This window comes from Bombina bombina, chromosome 6 (assembly GCF_027579735.1).
Source record: "Bombina bombina isolate aBomBom1 chromosome 6, aBomBom1.pri, whole genome shotgun sequence".
NCBI lineage: Eukaryota > Metazoa > Chordata > Amphibia > Anura > Bombinatoridae > Bombina > Bombina bombina.
This window is the reverse complement of record NC_069504.1, coordinates 219,800,603-219,815,202: the sequence shown is the minus strand read 5'-3', so window position 1 is coordinate 219,815,202 and position 14,600 is coordinate 219,800,603. Positions and strand designations below refer to the sequence as shown.

The 14,600-nt window shown below is 43.1% G+C and overlaps 1 protein-coding gene across 1 annotated transcript in view; it reads left to right on the top strand.

The window, feature by feature from the left end:
* SCAF11 (SR-related CTD associated factor 11) overlaps positions 1–14,600 on the top strand; it is a 519,944-nt gene that overhangs the window by 323,872 nt on the left and 181,472 nt on the right. The window contains exon 12 of the mRNA XM_053719207.1: positions 3,865–4,013. Within this exon, the coding sequence (XP_053575182.1) occupies positions 3,865–4,013 (149 nt within the window). The remainder of the gene's footprint in view (positions 1–3,864; positions 4,014–14,600) is intronic.

The window sequence follows — 14,600 nt, the reverse complement described above, 5'->3', positions numbered from 1 at the left end:
ATGCAGATCTGTTTTATAAGATAGTGCTAGATCAGTCGACAAGAGAATCTCTTCCGTGGTGGGTGTCTCAGTCTGTTTCAGGCGACATGTTTTCGGAATCCTTCCTGGTTGATTGTGACCAGATGTCAGCCTGATGGGCTGGGGAGCAGTCTGGCATTCGTTGAAGGCAAAGGTACTTTGGTCTCAAGGGGAATCTGCTTTCCCCATAAACATATTGGAGTTGAGAGCGATCTTCAATGCCATGATGGGTTGGCCTCAACTGGCCTTAGCCCGTTTTATCAGGTTTCAGTCAGACAACATAACCTCAGTGGCTTACATCAACCACCAGGGAGGGACTCTGAGTTCCTTAGCCATGAAGGAGGTGGCTCGGATCATTCAGTGGGCAGAAGCTCATAATTGCTGTTTATCTGCCATCCACATTCCAGGAGTGGACAACTGGGAAGTGGATTTTATGAGCATACAGACTTTTTTCATCCTGGGGAGTGGGAATTACATCCGGAGGTGTTTTCCAGCTTAACCCTCAAATGGGGGTTCAAGGTTAAGAGATCCACAGGCCGCTCTGATAGATGCTCTGGCGGTTCCGTGGGATTTCAATCTAGCATACCCGTTTCCTCCGTTTGCTCTCCTTCCGCGAGTCATTGCTTGTATCAAGAAGGAGAGAGCATCAGTGATTCTAATAGCTTGTGCGTGGCCTCTCAGAATCTGGTATGCAGACATAGTGGAGATGTCGTCTCTCCCTCCTTGGAGACTTCCTCTAAGGAAGGACCTACTTCTTCAGGGTCCCTTACTTCACCCAAATCTCATTTCTCTGAAGTGGACTGCTTGGATATTCGAAGCTTAGTTCTGTCTAAGCGTGGGTTTTCTGATTCGGTCATTGAGACCATGATTCAGGCTTGCAAGCCTGTTACTAGAAAGATTTACCATAAAATATGGCGTAAATATCTCTATTGGTGTGAATCCAAAGCCTACTCTTGGAGTAGTGTCAGGATTCCAAGGATTTTGTCCTTTCTCCAGGATGGTCTGGAAAAGGGTTTGTCAGTACTCTGAAGGGTCAGATTTCTGCTTTGTCTATTTTGCTGCACAAGCGTCTGGCGGACGTGCCAGGTGTTGCAATCTTTTTGTCAAGCCTTGGTCAGAATCAGGCCTGTGTTTGTCTGTTGCTTTACCTTGGAGCCTTAATCTTGTTCTTAAAGTTTTGCAGCAGGCTCTGTTTGAGCCATTGCATTCCATAGATATTAAGTGAACTTGGAAGGTTTTGTTTCTTACTGCTATCTCTTCTACTCCGAGAGTCTCTGAACTCTCAGCTTTGCAGTGTGATTCCCCTTATCTCATTTTTTCATGCAGATAAGGCAGTTCCTCGTACTAACCCTTCCTAAGGTTGTTTCGGTTAGAAATATCAATCGGGAAATTGTGGTACCTTCTCTCTGTCCTAATCCTCCTTCTCATAAGGATCGTTAGTTGCACAACCTAGATGTTGTGCGTGTTCTTAAATTCTATTTGCAGGCGACTAAGTATTTACGCCAGTCTTCTTCTCTGTTTGTTTTTCTGGGAAACATAAAGGCCAGAAAGCTACTGCTACTTCTCTCTCTCTTTGGTTGAGAAGTATAATTCGTTTGGCGTATGAGACTGCTGGACGACAGCAGCCTCCTGAGAGAATCTCAGCCCACTCCACTAGAGCTGTTTCTTGCTCTTGTGCTTTCAAAAATGAAGCTTCTGTGGAACTGATTTGTAAGGCTACAACTTGGTCCTCTTTGCATACTTTTTCAAAATGTTATAAATTTGATACTTTTGCTTCAGCTGAGGCTTCTTTTGGGAGAAAGGTTCTTCAAGCTGTGGTGCCTTCTTTTAGTTTCACCTGTCTTGTCTCTCCCTAGTCCTCTGTGTCTTTTAGCTTGGGTATTGGTTCCCAACAGTAATTAAGGATGCCGTGGACTCACCATATCTTTGGAAAGAAAACAAAATGTATGCTTACAGCCCCACCCTGTATTTTAAAGACAGTTTGTGTGGGGGTTTTCTTCTAAACTTCAGGCACCTCTACACCTTGTTACTCCTTTTCTACATTTCCCTTCGGTCGAATGACTGGGGATAGTGGGAAGGGGAAGTGATACTTAACGGCTTAACAGCTCCTGCTGGCCAGGAGTGATATTCCCAACAGTAATTGAGGATGCCGTGGACTCACGATATCCGGAAAGAATTTTATCAGGTAAGCATATTTTTATTTATTTTTATTTTGTTAGTGTGAGGAAGAATGTAGAAGAAGGTAGAGTTGGAAACACCCACTTTCCAGGGAGCAATTTAACTCTTGAGTAATTTAAACCTCGTGTTTTTAGCTTTTTGCTATATTCATAATTTTAATTTCTGTTTCTTTCTGCATAGTATTCATAATTCCTTTACCCTGGAAGGCTCCCTATTTGTCTAATGAATTATACAACCTTTTAGTTCCTTTTCATAAGGTGTAGAGGGAGTCCATAAGCCATCACTAAACTCCTGTCCACTAGGAGGACCCAACATACCAAGAGCTTTTAATCATTCCCACTTCCCTGTATACCTCAGTCTTATTTTTGCCTTCACAGGAGGTGAACATTTGATCTGCTTTAGATCCTACATGGATAAGGGTTATAAAACCAATTTGAGACCCATTATCTCCCTCAGAGCTAGGAATAGGACAGAGGGGGGGTTATGAGTACTTTTGGTAGCGACAATAACACTTCTGTTGGGAGTTTCTTTTACCTGTGTCACTGGGATTTATCAGGCAGCCGCCTCCTGTTGGCCTTGTCTGTGTACTCCTCCTTAAAGTAATGTTAAACATACCCCTTTGCATAAACAGATCCGGAATGTTAGCCATATTTTAGATGGTGTTTAATTCAGCAGTTGTAATGAAGATATGCTTTGATTTCAGCTCTCTAAAAAAGTAAGTTAACTACACCTCGCTCTAGCTGCCCACTTCAAAAAAATTTTAACGAACGGTTTGAACTGTTCATTTGGCATACTTGTTACAAAAACATCTACTGTATTTACTGGTCCTTTAACATGTAGTACAGGCTTTGTACGCAGTGTTGTGGGGGGTCAATCAGTGGGTGAGCTATCTACGCATTGCTTCAGAAATAAACTTAAGAAAAGGTATGGGGGTTTTTTGTTGGGGTTTTTTTTTACAAGTTCTGTTTCTTTAAGACTTTTCTCTCCTATGCAGCCACAACACTCCACGCTGGTAGCAGCACTTGCGAGGCTGCTTATTTTATTTTTTTTTTAGACATTTTGCACTCTTGACTCTTAGTTCTAGAGTTTGTATTGGCGCTGTGAGGTAGTGCCTAACCCCTTCTTCTGCGCTGTTTATTCTCAGTGGCGGCCATCTAACAACTCTCTTCTCAGGGCTTTCACTTTGCTTGTTAGTGGAGGGGGTTAAAATACTCTTTCACATCAAGAGCTTAGTATTTTGTTCTTTCTTAGTTTTGGAGGTTGCTCGTTTTTCACTGGTCTGGGTGCACAGGCGAGGGAAATTCAGAGCAGAAAATATACAGAAAGAGGTGTATATGTGCGCTAGACAGCTAAGGGGTTATTTATTGCTATGCAAGATTCTAAAATAATAGTAAGAAGGTTTGTGACATCCACAAATCTTTTTAAAACACAATATACAATTGAATATAAAACGTTATCTTATATATTACAGGTCATATGTATTAACATTTCTATTTATTCAGTATCCACCTTGTAACCTTATACATCAGATATTTCAAATCCTTGTGCATCACGAATATTGCAATTATAGCGCTTTGATATTTAAAAAATCCTTTTTGCTAAAATCTTAGTAGATTTTTGCCAAATTGTTATTAAAATGTCCAGTTGTTCAATGGCTTTGTTTTACAGACTTTGTGAAAAGATATTATCTTCAGAAGAGTACCACACTAAAACGGGCTGTTACACCTCTATATGCCTACCTTGATTCAGCTGGGGAACTTTCCGTGCATTCAGCTGGGCACAGGTGTCTATACAGCTCCGTTTATTTGGCTTTCCAGGTTGGTGACGTCACTATCTGCATACACTACTATGGGAAGTAGTTCTGTGATGATTCTTCTATCCTTATTCTGCGCAGAGTTTTAGTGGATTCCTTTTTTGAGAAATCAAGTCCCTTTTAAATCTGTTTCAATCCTTCAACTGGATAATGTGACTTCAATGTCGGCAATCTCTATTTATAGAGATTCGCGAAAACAAAGCCATTGAACAACTGGTCATTTTACTAACTATTTGGCAAAAATCTACTAAGATTTTACACATCTGTCCACGATATTAATTGGACTATTGTTTGTCTACTATATCTACGACAAAAGTATCTATAAAAAAATATCAAGGACTTTATATTTACCTTTTAGCAAAAAGGATTTTTTAAATGGAGGGTAGTACTCTTAACAATGGGACTGGAGTTTTAAGTAGTCCTGTCAGCCTCTCAGTGAGAGCATGGGTGAAAGTTAGTCCGGAGATGCAGGGGGATTTCTTCTGCGAAACCATCCTGACTTGTATTAACAGCTCCTTAAGCAATCAGCGTTGACGCCTTTCGCTGCCTGCTTTTCCTCTCCAGTCCGTCAGGATCAATGCTTACTACCCTGTCACACTTGAAGGGCTGTGTTCCTTTTCCACGCCGTTGATTGTGGCAAGATCATTTCATATAATTTTTAACGCTTGAAGACAAGTTATACCCTCGGAAGGGGGCTGTTGAACAGGGGGGGTATTAATATGCATAATATTGTTTGTATTTACTACTGCATTTGTGTGAGATGAGGCTCTGTCAGTGTGGAACACAGTTAATAGAGAGAAATTGAGGCAAGTTTTTTTTGTTGTTTTTTTGGGCACGTCCTCTCGAGTGCAGGGGCGGTCTTGCATGGCACTCCATGTGACTGGGTGTGGCCTCTACAATTTCCTCTTTCTCGACCTGCGTTTGAAGGAGATGAGAGCGGTTCCTTGTAGTCCGGGTCATAGGAGGTGGTGAGTGCCCCGGCCATTGGGATATAAAGGTGCCATTTATTTTTATCAAGTCAGTAATAAAGGCGCAAGCTATGGAGGACTCTGATATGTTAGAGGATACTCCCTTTTTATCTAAACCCATTAACTGTGTGTATTGTGAGGAGGTTCCTGTCGAACCGCCGACTTATCTCTGTTCCACATGCTTTGACAATATTGCTATTACCAAAAATAATAAAGTATTTAGTACGACTGAGCCCTCCACCTTAGAGGATTCTCCGTCCCATGTGGTGCGTTCCCTGCAATCATCTCCGATTACACAAGCAGATCCCCAGGGCACTACTAATCCTCCTAAGGGAGGGGCCCTTTGGTCACCAGACTTTGCTGATCAATTACAGTTTCTGCGGCCATTAATGCGTTGCCTCGTCCTAAGCGGAAGGTACTGCACTGCTATCTGTCTCAGGGGTCTTTGACTTTGCTGGATGTCTCTGACAGATCAGCTGAGGACAACTCCGACTTATCGGAGGATGTTGCTTCTGGGGCGGAATCGGCTACTTCAAAGCCTCCATCCGCGGAGGAGCCTGATTTTAAGTTTAGGATGGACCATTTGCAATATCTGCTAAAAGGGGTGCTTGCTACGTTGGAGGTTCCGGAACAAAAACTACAGGAGGAACCTTCAATTCCTAAACTTGATAGAGTCTGAGGACAGGGTAGTGCCCCAGGCCTTCCCGGTTCCAGTCAAAATGGCTAGCATTTTTAAGAATGAATGGGAGAAACTGGGTTCGTCCTTTTTCCCCCTCTTCATTTAAAAAGCTTTTCCCCACTCCTGAAGCGTACCTTGAACTTTGGGGAACTGTCCCTAAGGTGGATGGTGTCATCTCCATGCTCGCTAAGAGAACGACTATTCCGCTAGAGGATAGCTCCTCTTTCAAGGAACCCATGGAAAACAAGATGGAGTCCATGTTGCAGAAGATGTTCCAACTCACGGGATTCGTTTTTCAGCTGGCGGCGGCAGTCACCGCGGTGGCGGGTGCAGCTACCTACTGGTGTGACACACTAGCAGCGATGGTCGAGGTGGAGACTCTTTTCAATGAAATTTTAGACCGAATTAAGGCCCTAAAGGTGGCACATTTGTTAATTTGTGATGCAAAAACGCTGATTTTTCGCCTGAATGCTGGCATCAGGGTCTTCAGTTTTAGCCCGCAGGGCTCAGTGGCTAAAGTCGTGGTCTGCTTACATGACTTCTAAGTCTCATTTGCTTTCCCTCCCATTCAAGGGGAAAGTTTTGTTTGGCCCAGGCCTGGATTCTATCATCTCTACGGTCATTGGTGCAATGGGTGCCTTCTTGCCTCAGGATAAGAAGGCTAAACCAAAGGGATCTACTTTTCGTCCCTTTCGTGCGGACAAGTCTCAGCAGCCTACCGCAAAGTCAGAGCAATCCAAGGGATCTGGGAAGCCAACTAACTCTTGGAATAAGTCCAAGTAGAACAAGAAGCCAGCTAAATCAATGTCGGCGTGAAGGGGTGGCACTCGGTCCACCATCGGATCATGTAGGGGGCAGACTATCTCTCTTTGCGGAGACTTGGAGAAGAGACGTTATAGATCTTTGGGTTCTGGAGGTCATATCCCAGGGTTACAGGATAGGTTTCAACTCTTATCCGCCCAGAGGCAGATTTCTCCTGTCAAACATATCTTCAAGACCAGAAAAGAGATCGCTACCTGGGGTGTGTGAAGGATCACTCATCTCTGGGGGTAATCGTCCCAGTTCCTCCGGCAGAAAGAGGTTTGGGATATTATTCAAACCTTTTTTGTGGTCCCAAAAAAGGAGGGCACGTTTCGTCCAATTCTGGACCTAAAGGCCCTAAACAAGTTTTTGTCCGTTCTATCGTTCAAGATGGAGACGATCAGGTCAATTTTGCCCCTCTTGCAAGAGGGGCAATTCATGACTATAGACCTGAAGGATGCCTACATTCATGTTCCAATCCACAGGGATCACTTCAGGTTTCTAAGGATCGCCTTCCTGGACCAGCACATCCTGTTTGTGGCCCTTCCGTTTGGTCTGGCGACTGCCTCAAGAGTCTTCACAAAGTTCTGGGAGCTCTACTTGCAGTAGCGAGAGCCAGAGGAATTGCAGTGGCACTTTATCTAGACAATATCCTGGTCTAGGCTCCGTCCTACATTTTTTTTCTTTTTTTTGGGTGGAGGGGGGGGGGGGAAATCATTCGAGAGCTCTTCTATCCCACGGGTGGAAGATAAACAAAGGAAAGAGTTCATTGGCCTCAGCAACAGGGTGGATTGCCTGGGTACAATAATAGATTCTTCAGCCATGAAGATATTCTTTACAGATCAGAGACGTTGCAAGCTTGCGTCCAACTGTCTAGCTCTTCAGACATCCTCCAGGACATCTGTGGCCAGGTGTATGGAGGTGATCGGGCTCATGGTATTCAGCATAGATGACATTCCATTCTCCAGGTTCCATCTCAGACCTCTTCACCTGTGCATGTTGAGCTACCCAGATACGGGTCGCGATCCAGGGATCCCCAGGCGGAACTGATAGATGCCTTGGCGGTACTTTGGGACTTCAACCTAATTTACAGTTACCTCTTCTACCTCGGGTAGTGGCCCGCATCAAGCAAAAGCAAGCTTCAGCTATTCTGATTGCTCCATTGTGGCCGCGGCGGACGTGGTTTGCGGATCTGGTGGCGATGTCAACTCCGCTATGAAAGTTACCTTGTTGCAGGGATCTGCTAGTTCAAGGTCCATTTCTACATCAAAATCTCTTTTCTCTGAGGCTGACTGCGTGGAGATTTAAAGTCTAGTCTTAGCCAAGAGAGGATTTTTTGAAAGGGTGATTTGACTCTCGTTCAGGCCAGGAAGACGCATCTATCACAAGGTGTGGAGGACCTACTTGTCCTGGTGTGAGGAACGAGGATACCCATTGCAGGGTATCCAGGATTTTGGCCTTTCTCCAGGAAGATAAGGGTCTTGCCGCCAGTTCCCTAAGGAGACAGATCTCTGCTTTATCTGTACTGTTGCAGAAGAAGCTTGCAGAGCTTCCTGACATTCAGTCTTTTGTTCAGGCGCTGGTTAGGACCAGGCCTGTCTTCAGGAACTCGGCTCCTCCTTGGAGCTTAAATTTAGTTCTTAAGGTTTTGCAGAGGGCTCTGTTTAAGCCTATTTAGGTTCTTGACATTAAAGGGACACTGAACCCAAAATTTTTCTTTCGTGATTCAGATAGAGCATGCAATTTTAAGCAACTTTCTAATTTATTCCTATTAATTTTTCTTCGTTCTCTTGCTATCTTTATTTGAAAAAGAATGTATCTAAGCATTTTTTTTAGTTCAGTACGCTGGACAGCACTTTTTTATTGGTGGATGAATTTATCCACCAATCAGCAAGAACAACCCAGGTTGTTCACCAAAAATGGGCCGGCAACTAAACTTACATTCTTGCATTTCAATTAAAGATACCAAGAGAATGAAGAAAATTTGATAATAGGAGTAAATTAGAAAGCTGCTTCAAATTTCTTCAAAGGGAGTTCAGTGTCCCTTTAAGGTTCTTTCGTTGAAAGTCCTTTTATTACTGGCTATTGCATCGGCACACACAGTCTGAGTTGGTGGCCTTGCAATGTGAGCCTCCCTGCTTGGTGTTTCATGCTGATAAGACTGTTCTTCGCACTAGATTGGGTTTCCTTCTCAAGGTCGTGTTGAGTCGTAACATCAATCAGAAAATGGTAGTTCATTCTTTGTGTCCTAACCCTTCTTCTTCGAAGGAGAGGTTACTTCATAATCTGGACGGGGTTCGGGCTTTGAAGTTTTATCTTCAAGCCACAAAGGAGTTCAGGCAGACTTCGTCCTATGGAGCAGATTTGTAAGACGGCCACTTGGTCTTCCTTACATACATTTGCAAAATTTTATAAATTTGACTTTTTTGCTTCTGCGGAAGCAGCTTTTGGGGAAAAAAGGTTCTGCAGGCTGTGGTGCCCTCAGTATAGGGTCCGCCTCCTTTTACTCTCCCGTTTTTTTCATTCAGTGTCCTCTAGAGCTTTGGGTATTTGTTCCCACAAGTAATGAATGAAGCAATGGATTCTCCTCCCACAGATGGAAATGAAATTATCAGGTAAGCATAATTTTAAGTTTTTCAGGGAAGCTATGTGGCCTAGGCAGGATAACTCTTGAAAAGACCAAGAGTCCAGTAGAGATCTGATTTCATGTAACATGCGGCTATAGTCCTTGTCTCTAACCTCATTTAAAGGGATACTGAACCCAGATTTTTTCTTTCATGATTCAAATAGAGCATGCAATTTTAAGCAACTTTCTAATTTACTCCTATTATCAGTTTTTCTTCGTTTTTCTTGGTATCTTTATTTTAAAAGGCCCCATTTTAGTTCAGAACATGGGTAGCACTTGCTGATTGGTGGCTAAATGTAGCCAACAATCAAAGCATTATCCAGGTTGCTGAACCAAAAATGGGCCAGCTCGTAAGCTTTACATTCCTGCTTTTTCAAATAAAGATACCAAGAGAGAGAAGAAAAACTAATAAGAGTAAATTAGCAAGTTGCTTAAAATTGTATGCTCTATCTGAACAATGAAAGAAAAAAATTGGGTTCAGTATCCTTTTAATGTCTGGTCTCAATTGCACCCCCAAATGCCCTACAGATGTAATAGACCTTTGAAACTCATAGGAGGATTTCAAGTTCAAATCTGAGGCTATGTAGCGGAAGAGCCTCTGTTTTGGAAAGGTTAATTTTATAGTAACTAAGTCTACTTAAATGTTCAATTATCTCAGACAGCCAGAAAAGAGCCAATTGGGTTGGTTAGAAATAGGGTAATGTCGTCCGCAAAGAGGGCAGTTTCTTTTTAATGACACGATGAGTCCACGGATCATCTTAATTACTATTGGGAATACCACTCCTGCCCTGCAGGAGGTGGCAAAGAGCACCACAGCAAAGCTGTTAAATATCACCTCCCTTCCCTCCCAAACCAGTCATTCTCTTTGCCTACGTTAAGTGCAAGGAGGTGGTAAATTAGGTGTTAGAAAAAGATTCTTCAATCAAGAGTTTATTATTTTTAAAGTAGTACAAGATTGTGCTGCTTTGTTTTGGGGTGTAGCCGTAGCCCATATCAGTCTCTTCAGTAGAGCAGTGGTGGCTTTAGAGCAATGGGATCTTGTGGGACATAATTCTCACTGCGCCTCTCATACTGATGCTGCCCTACTTCTGTAATACTGAGGGATTTTACTCAGTCTTTTTCTTGTCACAGGTCCATAGGAGGGAGAGGACCTCTTAAACCTGGGAGCTGCCTTACTTAGTATCTGGGGGACAGTTCTCAGAAACGGAGGCACTTGACTCATATGGGGCAATAAAGAGACTCATGAGAATATGGGCACTTTATTTGTACAGTAACTGTGCAGGCACTGGGGCTGAAAACATTGGATGTTGGTGGTTCTCATCTCCCTGCGTTTTTAATAATTCACGTGACCGGGAGGTGTCTGAATTTGGCACACCCACGCTCTAGGGAAAGGCTTCCTTTTTCCTGTTTGTACTTACTGCGCACTTAGTTAAGTAGCACTTGTTTAATCTCTGCTGCGCATCTCTGGTATAAGGGATCGAACATCCTTCAGAAAATTGGATGCGTGGTTTAGCCTGCAGAGTTCCGGTTCTGGGTACGGCTCCTGTCTATGTAGTGAGGGTTGTCTCTTCAACAAGGTAGGCACCTCAGCAAAATACTGCTGAGGTGTTCTGCAAGGCTAAATTTTAATTCTGTATCACATACGTTAATAAAAGAAAAAAATTACCGGTTTAACATTTAAAGAGACAGTAACGTTTTTTGTCAGTTTTAAATTTCCTCAAAAATTGCCAAATTTTGTGAACTGTTGTGAAGTTAAGATGGACCAAGAGTCTTTGCAAGCTGCTGTTGTTTATGCTTTGATGCCAATGTGGAACCACCAATCCCTTTTTATTCCTCCTGTATTGAGAGGACTTTAAACTATAGGGAAAGACTTTTTGCTGAACCATTATTTACAAAAGAGGATGCTGTTAAGGAGTCTAATGCCAATGATCAATGTATGCCGCAGCTTTCTCCTCAAGTGTCCCAAGGTTTACCGCCCTCACAAGCAGTGTCCTGCGGTTCCTCTAACTCCTACAGGGGTTACTTTACAAGACATCTCTTCCCTCATGTCTTCTGCAGTTTCTGATGCGTTGTCTGCTTTTCCAATGTTGCAACGAAAGCATAAGAGGAAAACCAGAGAGGTCTCTGACAGAGTTCTTGCTATTGCGGATGCTTCCTCTCAGAAGCCTGAAGAGGAGGATACCACGGTAGCATCTGAGGGTAAAATTTCAGATTCTGACAGTGTAATTCCACTTACTGATACTGAAGTAGTTTTTTTCAGGTTTAAGCTAGAGCACCTCCGTCTACTACTTAAGGAGGTATTAGCTACTTTGGACGACAACGACTCCACGGATGTTATTAATCCCAAAAAGTCCAGTAAGCTTAACAAATATTTTGAGGTCCCAACCTCAATAGATGTTTTTCCGGTACCAGACCGAGCTTCAGAGATCATTACTAAAGAGTGGGAGAGACCGGGTATCCCTTTTCTCTTGTTAAGTGTATCCAGTCCACGGATCATCCATTACTTGTGGGATATTCTCCTTCCCAACAGGAAGTTGCAAGAGGATCACCCACAGCAGAGCTGCTATATAGCTCCTCCCCTCACTGCCATATCCAGTCATTCTCTTGCAACTCTCAACTAAGATGGAGGTCGTAAGAGGACTGTGGTGTTTTATACTTAGTTTATTTCTTCAATCAAAAGTTTGTTATTTTTAAATGGTACCGGAGTGTACTGTTTATCTCAGGCAGTATTTAGAAGAAGAATCTGCCTGCGTTTTCTATGATCTTAGCAGAAGTAACTAAGATCCTTTGCTGTTCTCACATATTCTGAGGAGTGAGGTAACTTCAGAGGGGGAATAGCGTGCAGGTTTTCCTGCAATAAGGTATGTGCAGTTAAAATATTTTTCTAGGGATGGAATTTGCTAGAAAATGCTGCTGATACCGAAGTAATGTAAGTAAAGCCTTAAATGCAGTGATAACGACTGGTATCAGGCTTATTAATAGAGATACATACTCTTATAAAAGTATTTTAAAACGTTTGCTGGCATGTTTAATCGTTTTTTACATATGTTTGGTGATAAAACTTATTGGGGCCTAGTTTTTTCCACATGGCTGGCTTGAATTTTGCCTAGAAACAGTTCCCTGAGGCTTCCCACTGTTGTAATATGAGTGGGAGGGGCCTATTTTGGCATTTTTTTTGCACAGCAAAAATTAGACACAGACATCCAGCTTCTTCCTGCATGATCCAGGACTTCTCTGAAGGGCTCAAAAGGCTTCAAAAGTCGTATTGAGGGAGGTAAAAAGCCACAGTAGAGCTGTGGCAGTTGTTGTGACTGTTTAAAAAAACGTTTTTGTCATTTGTTATTCCGTTTTTGGTATTAAGGGGTTAATCATCCATTTGCAAGTGGGTGCAATGCTCTGCTAACTTATTACATACACTGTAAAAATTTCGTTAGTGTAACTGCATTTTTTCAGTTATTTCAAAATTTGGGAAAATTTGTGTTTCTTAAAGGCGCAGTAACGTTTTTTTATATTGCTTGTAAACTTGTTTTAAAGTGTTTTCCAAGCTTGCTAGTCTCATTGCTAGTCTGTTTAAACATGTCTGACACAGAGGAACCTACTTGTTCATTATGTTTGAAAGCCATGGTGGAGCCCCATAGGAGAATGTGTACTAAATGTATTGATTTCACCTTAAACAGTTATCTATAAAAGAATTATCACCAGAGGGTTCTGTCGAGGGGGAAGTTATGCCGACTAACTCTCCCCACGTGTCAGACCCTTCGCCTCCCGCTCAGGGGACACACGCTAATATGGCGCCAATTACATCAGGGACGCCCATAGCGATTACCTTGCAGGACATGGCTGCAATCATGAATAATACCCTGTCAGAGGTATTATCTAGATTGCCTGAATTAAGAGGCAAGTGCGATAGCTCTTGGGCTAGGAGAGATACAGAGCGCGCAAATGCTGTTAGAGCCATGTCTGATACTGCTTCACAGTATGCAGAACATGAGGACGGAGAACTTCAGTCTGTGGGTGACATCTCTGACTCGGGGAAGCCTGATTCAGAGATTTCTAATTTTAAATCTAAGCTTGAGAACCTCTGTGTATTGCTTGGGGAGGTATTAGCTGCTCTGAATGACTGTAACATAGTTGCAATTCCAGAGAAATTGTGTAGGCTGGATAGATACTATGCGGTGCCGGTGTGTACTGACGTTTTTCCTATACCTAAAAGGCTTACAGAAATTATTAGCAAGGAGTGGGATAGACCCGGTGTGCCCTTTTCCCCACCTCCTATATTTAGAAAAATGTTTCCAATAGACGCCACTACACGGGACTTATGGCAGACGGTCCCTAAGGTGGAGGGAGCAGTTTCTACTTTAGCAAAGCGTACCACTATCCCGGTTGAGGACAGTTGTGCTTTTTCAGATCCAATGGATAAAAAATTGGAGGGTTACCTTAAGAAAATGTTTATTCAACAAGGTTTTATTTTACAGCCCCTTGCATGCATTGCGCCTGTCACTGCTGCGGCGGCGGCATTCTGGTTTGAGGCCCTGGAAGAGGCCATCCAGACAGCTCCGTTGAATGAAATTATTGACAAGCTTAGAACGCTTAAGCTAGCTAACTCATTTGTTTCTGATGCCATTGTTCATTTGACTAAACTAACGTCTAAGAATTCCGGATTCGCCATCCAGGCGCGTAGGGCGCTATGGCTTAAATCCTGGTCAGCTGACGTGACTTCAAAGTCTAAATTACTCAACATTCCTTTCAAGGGGCAGACCTTATTCGGGCCTGGCTTGAAGGAAATTATTGCTGACATTACTGGAGGCAAGGGTCATACCCTTCCTCAGGACAGGGCCAAATCAAAGGCCAAACAGTCTAATTTTCATGCCTTTCGAAATTTCAAGGCAGGAGCAGCATCAACTTCCTCCGCTTCAAAACAAGAGGGAACTGTTGCTCATTCCAGACAGGCCTGGAAACCTAACCAGTCCTGGAACAAGGGCAAGCAGGCCAGGAAGCCTGCTGCTGCCCCCAAGACAGCATGAAGGAACGGCCCCCTATCCGGAAACGGATTCGCCCAGGTGTGGGCAAGAGATGTTCAGGATCCCTGGGCGTTGGAGATCATATCTCAGGGATATCTTCTGGACTTCAAAGCTTCTCCTCTACAAGGGAGATTTCATCTTTCAAGGTTATCATCAAACCAGATAAAGAAAGAGGCATTCCTAAGCTGTGTGCAAGACCTCCTAGTAATGGGAGTGATCCATCCAGTTCTGCGGACGGAACAAGGACAGGGATTTTATTCAAATCTGTTTGTGGTTCCCAAGAAAGAGGGAACCTTCAGACCAATCTTGGATCTAAAGATCTTAAAAAAATTCCTCAGAGTTCCATCGTTCAAAATGGAAACTATTCGGACCATCCTACCCATGATCCAAGAGGGTCAGTACATGACCACAGTGGACTTAAAGGATGCCTACCTTCACATACCGATTCACAAAGATCATCATCGGTTCCTAAGGTTTGCCTTTCTAGACAGGCATT